General features: G+C 38.3%; 1 protein-coding gene across 1 annotated transcript; it reads left to right on the top strand.

Annotated features, from left to right (window-relative positions):
* Positions 1-3,667, top strand: LOC139203593 (prisilkin-39-like). The gene is made up of 2 exons (XM_070833408.1): positions 1-28; positions 1,743-3,667. Exon 2 carries the CDS (start codon positions 1,750-1,752, stop codon positions 3,010-3,012), a length of 1,263 nt encoding a protein of 420 aa, XP_070689509.1. The 5' UTR covers positions 1-28; positions 1,743-1,749; the 3' UTR covers positions 3,013-3,667.
* The last annotated feature ends 6,380 nt before the right edge of the window (positions 3,668-10,047 follow it).

The following is a 10,047-nucleotide window of genomic DNA, read 5'->3' as shown; positions in this document are numbered from 1 at the left end:
TGGACAGTGGGAGTGCCGCCAATACAAGGTCAGTAGTATCAGCTGCCTCCAGTGTGTGATTGTTTCTTTCTGTGAGAATAAGCCGTGTTTGTCTTGCTTTGCTGTGTTCACATGTTCTCTGGAGCAGGATACAGCTACATCAGTGGGCACCAGGAGCAGAGGTGTTGTTATTGACACCTGTTCATTATCTATCGACCAGTCAGAGAGAAATAAGTCATCACTTTAAGTCGAAACTGTTGCACGCGTAGAATTTGACGTTAATTAGCTACGATTTTACCAAAGAAAAAGAAAAATGTTGACTGTATCTCGATGATTATTACTTAGCTTTTCACAATTAGAGCTCAATTTTACTCCAAAGGACAAGATACGGATCTCTTAATAATGACGTTTAGATGGATTGCTACCACTGGTTAACATCAAACCCTGCAACTGCAAGATTCATTCATAAACTCTGTGCCTCTGTTTGTCACAGACAGATGATCCAGGAGCTGGTGGACTGACTCTGACATTTAATTTCCCATCATAATTTATATTATCAAATGACTTTTAGTGTTCATTCATTATATTTAAAAAGTGAATTAAATCTCAAGGGGTAGCCTAAATGGATAAAATCTACAGCTGTAACTATTAGCCAAGTTAACCCCTTGTTGCCTGTTGTCGCAAATTCGCCTCAAACCTCTTCCGGTCTTGATGCAGCTGAGGTGGCCTCTGTATCCCACTAATGCCGGTTGATGCATCTTCTATGTATACATTATATATACATAGATGCATACATACATAAATAAATAGATATATATTCTATGCGTATGTACATATATATTTTATTATACTATTATTATATTGTACTGGTCTATGCTATGCTATATTCAAATTAACGATCTCCACTTCATTTAGCATCTGCTTGAATGCAAAAACACAAATAATTAATTTTTTTTATATAATTGTAAATAAATTCAGGCAGTAAGGGGTTAATGATTAGTTCACTGGCCGAAAATTAATTGTCAATGGAGACATATTTTCAAACTAAAATGCCAAGCCTTTTATGGCTCCAGCTTCTCAGATAGGGTCTTCTGTTCCTTTTTCTCATGTTTGATAGCAAACCGAATACCTTTACGCTGGAAGTGATTGATGGGGAAAAAGCAGTTATTAATCAAATTAAATTGTTCATCTATCAAGGTTCATGTAATTTTACTTCACGATGTGGATAATAAGCATTTCTAGTATAAGTCGTGATATAATTTAAAAAAAACTACAGTATGGTAAGGTACTTAGTAACAGTGTCAGTTACAGATGATTGGAAAGAGTGCTGTTCTTCAGTAACATTAATATCGTACTGTGCCATTTCAAGCAAACCTGGAAGCCTGTTTCGGGGCAAGGCTGCGTAATGGAAGGCGCCGTTAAGGCTGCCATTAAAATGTAGTAAAAATGATTTAATTGTATATAACTTCTACTAGCTTGAGGAAGAATTAATAGAGGACAAGGTTAGAACAATGCAACAAAGGTGTGAGCTCTATCAAACTTGTGCATGTTCTTTTTTTTAGATAAAAGTTGCAATGAGGTGCAACTCCAGGATTTTACTGTTTGCTGATGGATTTTACAGGATTTATTCCAAAAGGGGGCAGCTCTCACTAAATGAGACAAGACTTTTTAAGGCTAACATGAAAAGCAATCCAAGTATTATTATGTCATAAATTCCTCATCATTTTCTTCCTTTGTTCATTTTTCTTTTCTCTCTCTGACAGGGCGAAGATGAAGCTGAATTCATTATCTTTGCTGTGTCTGTCACTTCTTTTGTTTCACACCCATTTTTCACTGGCCAAGAAAGGAGGAGGCGGCATAAGGAAAAGCTTCGGCTCAAAGAAGACCCCCACGTCCAACCGAGGCAGCACCCACACAAACACTGACACACACAACAAAAATAATCAGGGCTCCAGCTCTCAGGGTGGATACCCCCAACAGCCTGGACTACCCAATCAGGGAGGCTACCCTTCGCAGTCAGGTAGACCTGGGTATCCGCCGGGTGGTTACCCCCAGCAGCCGATTGGAGGAGGCTACCATAACCAGTATCCAGCATGGGGATCTCCATATGGAGGACGTCATAGCAGTTACGGTAGTCATGGTGGTCATGGTGGTTATGGTGGTCATGGCAATCATGGGGGTTACAGGTGGGGTTATGGGGGCTACCCAGGTGGATACGTCAACCAAAACCCAAACAACAAAATCCTGAGCCCTCACTATAGTGGCAGCTTTGGATATGGGGGCTACGGTGTTAGGGGTGGATCTCCCTTTTCCCACTCAGTTCAGTCAATGGGTTTGTTTCCCTCTGATAAGTCCAGAGGGTTTGGACGCAGTGCGGTAATGGCAGCAACTGGAGGGGCTGTGGCAGGAATGGCCCTGGGCTACGGGTTAGGAAGGTTCCCTCGTCCTCAATTCCAGTTCCACAGCCGCCAGGAGGAGAATTACTACAACCACTACATGTACAAGAAATATGGTACCCAGTCTACTGATACCAATGACTACAGCAGAGACTACAGGTACAGTGAAATCCCTCGAGCCTATGATAGCTACATGGACTCCTGCATGAAGAGAACAGACCTTCTGCCTGCGGAGAAGCCAAAACCAATCAGCACATCAACACAACACAACACAACAGAGACCAACAACACTGCAGCAGGTAACTCCTCGACCTCTGCCCCTTCAACTCCCCGCCCTCTAAATCAGTCTGAAGCCAATTCTGTGCCTCCAACTTCACAGGTTCTAACAAAAACTGCTACTGATGATGATGATGATGATGATACAGTCAGCATTGTGGAGATCGGCTACCCGGCACTGATTGAGCAGATGAAGGCCATGAAATGTGTAGAGTTGTACATGGTTTACTCTGAAAAGTACTTTAAGAAAGACACTGGGGGGGCACAGGGACTGGAGATGGGAGCTCAAGGGCTTTTAGCCGCTGTCAGCAGTACTATACTGATGCTACTGAATAGCAACATGCTAACACTGCTGCACTGAGGCCTTCATTAGCAGTGAAAGTGATGAATAACGTGTTGTCTGTGTTGACTTTATGTGAGAATTTCTACTTTGTGTTTTTTTATATTTTCTTAATATTGAGGCACCACATCCTCATGCATGTGCTTGACAACACAGCTGGTACATAATACTGCATTGCGTATATAAACTGTAACAAAGAAAAGGCAATGGAAAGGTTAGACAGGAGAGCCAGAGTGTTTCAACAAAGTGCACTTCCCTTTTCCTCCTCTGAAAGATGAAGGGTCCATTAACTGTACTCAGATACGCCTCACTGTTGATGGTGGTGAGGAATCAGGCCCATTAGTGTCCATTCAGATTTAATTAAATGCTCTCTCTAGTCATAGAAGCAGGGAGTGGCACCATCACAGGCTCCTCATTGTGTTTGTGATGTGTGTTTAGAAAAAAAAAAACTCATTTATGATTTATTTATTTATTCAGAGAAACTTGTCAGGCTCTTTTTTGTGTCAGTGGAAAAAGCATCTGAGAGGGTTGGTTTGCACCTGCTGGGCTGGTACAGGCTCTGTCATGGTTGGGATCTGTGTAAATACACTGCTTTGCAAATAATGGACATGCGCTTAAAGTGTGATATGAGTATATAAAGAACGAGCACGTTAATGTTGAAGGACTGTTCAAAGAGTTAGAAAACAGTGAATAGTGATCCAAATCTATCAACCTGTGTTGGACTTTAACTTTTCCAGTATTCGGTTAGTCCACTATAACAAATATCAGTGCTTTAGACTGAGAGATTTTACACCATGAGCATGACATAAGTATTTGTAACGGAACATATCTATTCATGTCTTTGTAGCTCAAAGCATAAATTGACTTTTATCATTTGAGGTCCACTGAAATACAGAAACTCAGACCAGTAAAACTGATAATTATATCTGTTTTTACTCATTTTATCTGGATAAACAGACTCTCAGCAGACAGACAATAGTATGCATGCTGTTATCCTAAATTACTAACCTTGGAATCAATTCACAGCAAAGTTTGCCTTTTCTGAATATTTGTGTATTTTGTCTTTTTTCCATGTGCACTGCCATTTGTACAGTGGGTTTTATATTTCCTGATGTGTTTTTTCGTTCATTTGCCTCCTCCCTCTGTTCCGTCCAACGTTTTGCCTCTCTCACCCCTCTCTGGGGTAGTTTATGATTGCAGAAGTGCTCTTAACATTGAAGATTTTTCTTGCATTATCAGATGAGTTTATGGTTTCTAAGCCTGCATATCAACATAATATGCAGTACAGCACATGAGATTTGTACAATCATTTTTCTAATAGAAGCTGAAGATTTCAAATAAACAATTTAAAGGTACTCTCTGGAGTTTTTAATTGCAAATAAAATGAAAAGGTCTTGACAACACATTTTACATGACTAAATCACATGTTTACAACTAGACAAACACTTTTAATTGTTTGACGCAGACTACATGTGATCAAAAACCCCACAGTGTACCTTTACTGTCTCGTTATATGTAGTCTATATCGTCTTGTGTCTTGTGTTTTTTAAGATGCACATGTACCTCCGTGCCTTTTACCATGAGGGGCACATTAGGAGGGTCAGCTTGCATTTTTTGCTTGTCTTGTCAAATAAACATATCCACTTAAATAATTTGCATTTGTAGATATTTGTTCCTATTACCTTTTGAGTCAGGCGTGGAGTTTAGGGGACATGAAAAAATGTATTTGCCTATCAATCAATCAATCAATCTTCATTTATATAACACCAATTCATAACAGTGTTTTCTCAAGACGCTTTACATAAAGAGCAGGTAAGACCAAACTCTTTAGTCTGTCAGGATAAACTTTTCTGGAGGATTGAACCCAAATGATTTGACGCTTCGAGTGGGGCCTAGTATGTGTGCTTTTGTTTGGATGGTTTAATGTAGATGTAAACAAGTTTAAGGACGGGTATGAATTAGTCTGAATTAATTCTAACATGAGTCCAAAATAAAGTCAAAAAATGAGAGAAAAGGGAGAATTTTTCAAATTTTCAAGGAAATCTGGTCCGTAGGCATAACTGCACTTTGATTATTACTATTACTATAGAATGAAATTTTTTGGTCTAAATTTTTGTAAATGTTTAACCATGGAAGCTGAGAACAGCAATAATATTATTATTCTACTGTACTATTGCACTTGTATATATTACAATTGATTAAACAATTATTAAGACATTTTGAAAATGTTCTAAGTAATTTCAAGTTGAGATGATTTTATTTTATCCTCTTATGTCAAGATCACATGCTAATTGTCTTATGGTCCTTGTATGAGTGTCTGGTGGCATAATTATCTTGTTATCTTGAGAAAACAAAGTTTTTTAAAAAATAAATATCCCATCATCCCAGGATTACAAGATAATTAACTTGTGATCTCAAGTGATGACAATGATAAAATTATTGTTAATTGTATTCAGGTCCTAAAATACCAAAATGTTTATATACTTGATTGTTCATTTTCTACCCTAAATACCAAAGACTATTTTCCAAAAACATTATAGCAAAATTTCAAAATTCATCTACTAGAGCACTTACCAGGTCTCCTGCATAAAATCGTATGCATGTATTCAAGTAATCAGTTTTATTAGTCTTTTATAAAAGAAACTCTCTTTCCACTTCAAATGTAACAGAGCTCAGGAAGTCATCATAGATGTAGATGTAAACTTTCCATTATCCTGAGCTACTTTAAGGATTTCCTGTTCCTCTTGAACTTGAAAGATTTTCCCCTCGAAAAACAGCGGTTGACGAAAACCTGTTGAGTAATGACTCAACTTGGTTGAAAGCTCCAGAACAAGCAATACAGAGAAGCTTGTGTTGAGGCAGCTTTCCTAAAAGTCCAATCTCTCTGTATTCACTTACAAATGTAGTTTGTGTATTTTGAGCATGTAAACACATTCACTACTAAACACATTCACTATTTTCAGCATCTGAAAGGTCTCTTCTCACAATAAGGAAGAAAGTAAAATCCAACTCATGTATTTGTTCTAACTTTTTATTTGTATAACAATATCATCCAAAGAAGCACATTCTGCTTCTTTACGCAAAAGTCTACAAAATGGCAATTAGGTAAAGTATACACACAAGCAATGTACTGAAACTGTAACACACCCAGTATGCACTGAGATCTATGATGAAATATACTCAGAAATGGCATTATCATACAAAGTGTATAGCTGCTCTGGTCCTCACACGGCTTCCTGAGGTAGACTGAACCTACTTACACATCTAATTTTCTATCTGTGTGCTTGCCCGAAAAAACATATTGAGTCACTGCCGCAATTATCCAAAGTATAAAAAAAAAAAAAAAAGACTGGCTAGATTAAAAGGAGAATTGGGAGTGTGGGACGGTGCAGACAGAGCAGGACTCTGGTGGTTTTGTTTTCTTTATTCGTCACTACACCTGTGTGTAGAGTGAAGCACACTGACATGTTGTGGAGGTTAAGTGGGTCAAATTCCTCCTCCTGTCCTCATGGACGATCACTGAAGTGTCGGGAAAGCAAATTGGCAACATTATTCAAAGGTCATGAGTTCAAGGGTTGACTTTAAACCAGAAATAGTTCTGTTTTCTGTCAGGTTGTAGGTTATTTTCACCAGGGTTTGGACCTGTGTCTGTTTTAGTGATTCCAGCTCTACATGAGTGCCACCCAGTGGCTCAGCAGCAGGGATGTCAGGGAGCCGATGATGACGATGATACTGTTGTAGGTGGGGCCGCTGGATGCTGCAGTGTAATACTCCATATCTCCAGATCCCTCCGGCTCATAGCCAGATCTGGGGCCATAGCCACCACCATATCGTGGGTACCCTCCTCCAAATCCTCCATATCCTCCATAGCCCCCATACCCTCCGTACCCTCCGTACCCTCCAAACCCTCCACCATACCCGTATCCAGGACGGCTCAGGGCAGACCCAATCATTGATCCTCCCATGGCACCCGCTGCAGCTGCCCCAGCTATCTTCCCTGTACTGGGGCCACTGCTGTGGACGGGTCTGTAGGCCTGCCCGCCACCACCACCCCAGCCTCGGCTAATGCCACCTCGGCCAAAGCCACCGCGGCCAAAGCCACCACCTCCACGCCGGGCCTCAGAGCTGGGTAACAGTGTGGCAAGGAGCAGCAGGCAGAGGGCCACTGTGAGGGGGAGTTTCTGCAGGCCTGACATTATTTTTATCCTGTAAAAATAAGATAAAGGACACTTTGTTAGGAGGCGTGAATTTGTTATTGGAGAGCATCAAATTCATTGAAATGATCAGCTGATTGCGGACTGTTCAGTTCTTAATGGTGGTGGAAGAGGTATGAATAAAAATGTATCAATAATAGGAACATTACACATAAATCAATACTGTTACTAGTAATAATAATAGCAATGATGATAGATAATTGATAAAGCAAGAAGCACAGTGTCTGAGGTAGAAAACATATTGTAAAACAAAAAGAATAAACTGTCAGTAAAATAAATTATCTAAGTTATTAGATGTTAAGAAAGTCCATTTTTAAAATGACTTTTTAAATACTAGTAAACTCTCTAAATAGTAAATAAACTAGGATGTCCTGCATTAAAAAAAAAAAAAACATTCATTATGCAACATGGTAAACAGTACACACATGTATATTCACAGAGCTGTACACAGGTCAAATGGAAGGAGCTTAGTTGAAGTGTATGTGAGAGTAAAGTGACAGTAATGAGTGTGAGAGCTGAGGAGTTCAACAGTCTTATGGCCTGAGGGGAGGAGTCGTTCCTGAGCTGTGAGCTGCTGTGATGCCAGCCGGTGGCAGGCAGAACAGTTTGTGTATAAATTAGGAAAAAATTATTTATATAAAAATGATTTATAACCAGCTACATTTCAAACGCTGCACACATGTTAATACAATAAAGTAGTAAATAGAATACACTATATTTACCTGCACACATCGTAGTAAACACATTTATTTTGCTACTGTTTACAAGCTATTAAAGCCTCACAGTGTGTGTGTGTGTGTGTGTGTGTGTGTGTGTGTATATATATATATATATATACACACACATATACATATATACACACATATATACACACACACACACACATATATATATATATATATATATATATATATATATATATACATATTTAGTAGTTTACATTCTGTTCTTACATAACTACTACTACATTACAGTTTGGTCATTTTATCACCAGCCAACCTCAGTGTTATAGTGTGCAGTATATTTTATTTTATATATATATATATATATATATATATATATATATATATATATATATATATATATATATATATCCACACAAGCTTTGTTGGAGGGAAGCAAAGCCTGAGAATTCACTGCCAACTGATTCATTGTAATTGTGCATATGTAAAATAAAGAACTTAATCCATAAAAATACAATATATTTTTAGAAGTTTAACATATTTTGAATGTAAAATTAAGTAACAAATATAGCTGCCACTGGAGTACTGGGGTAAAAAATGTGGCATTAAATGGAAATACTTAAGCTTAAGAAGTACATGTGTGTAGTTTTACTGCTTCCTGAGGGGACACAGTGTTCACAGACAGACCGATGAGATCATCACAGCTTTAGTCCTGCTGCTTGTTATTTTTACGTCGCCGCTGACAAATTAAGAGCAGTACAGATCGCTGCTCTTAATCCAGCTTTAAGAAACACATCTTACACAAGCACCATCACTGCTGCGGCACAACTCAAAGCTGCAGCTGACACGGGATCAGCTCTCTTTCATAATCTCAAATGCCTTCGATCATTAGGACCCGAGAGATGCAATCTGGTCTAAATATTAAAAGATGTCTGTACTCTACTTGAGTGTGAGAAGTATAAAGTATCATGAAATAAAACCAGAGTCAGTAACTTTTTTTAAATGACTTTTTAAAACCAATTTTTACAGACTCGCTTTTACATGTTGTCTTTTTCATGTCTTTTAACTCTGTTGGTGTCTGTTAACTTTTTTATTTTCTATTGTTTTTACCCATATTTTTATTTGTATGCAATTATATTTGCGTTTTTTAACGTCTGTCTTATTTCTCCTCCTGCCCTCTCTGTTTTTGTCTTTTTCTTCTTGTTTTAAATTCTTCTTAATGTTATTTTGCTCTGTCAAGCACTTTGTAAACTGTTTTTAAAGGTGCTGTACAAATAAAGTTAGTATTGCTTATATTCTACTACATTTTAGAAGACAATGTACTTTAAGTGTTAGTTACTTTTCATATTAAGGTTTGACATGAAAATATGATTACTTTACTTTGCATCATGAGTATTTTGATTTTGAAGTTTGTTATGCTGTCAGTACTTCTTTACTTTTAATACTATTCTAAATGCAGGTCTTTTACTTGTAATGGGGTACTTTTATTGTGTAGTGCTACTTTTACTGTAGCACTGTAGACTGTACAGTCTAATCTGTGTCCTCTCAAAAGATGAGTGGAGCTATAATCACACTGAGTCACGTAGTTTAACAATAATCCAGACTCTCAGATTTTAGCCCCAGACTCACAACAGAGATTAAACACTTGATTACAATTATTCAATACCATTTGGAGCACTCAGGTCTGCTTCTCTGTGTTAATTGTGCTTTCTAGAAACAGACCCTAATTTGCACAGAATATGATTTACTAAATAACATCACAGCCGAAAACAAGTGGAAAATCACTCACAAAAACAAGAGCGAAAAATCTGACTTTTCTTAGAATTAACAATCTCACCTGTTCAGTAGCTGTTTGCGGCGGTTCAGATGATGTTCCTCTGCTGACAGATAACGCGTGTTTGCAGTTCAGACTCTTCTGACAGTAAGAAGTATGTTTCAGGGTCAGCCAGTTATCCTCCAGACAATCTCTATCAGGTGGAGGGGATCACTTTGTCTGACACCTGCTCATTGGCTGAGTGAGCAGTAAGCTGCTATACCACTGACATCAGACATAAATACCTGTGTGTGTGTGTGTGTGTGTGTGTTCTAAATTGTGCATTCTTTAACCTCCTACTGATGGAATAAACCAGAACACTGAACAAGCTCCCCTGAAGCTTCCA

The sequence above is a fragment of the Pempheris klunzingeri genome, chromosome 7 (genome assembly GCF_042242105.1).
Source record: "Pempheris klunzingeri isolate RE-2024b chromosome 7, fPemKlu1.hap1, whole genome shotgun sequence".
Taxonomy (NCBI): Eukaryota; Metazoa; Chordata; class Actinopteri; order Acropomatiformes; family Pempheridae; genus Pempheris; species Pempheris klunzingeri.
This window is presented reverse-complemented; position numbering and strand designations above follow the sequence as displayed.

What these genes read in the sequence shown, in the direction of transcription:
- LOC139203593 (XM_070833408.1), top strand. Translation starts at nt 1,750, where the DNA reads ATGAAGCTGAATTCATTATCTTTGCTGTGTCTGTCACTTCTTTTGTTT.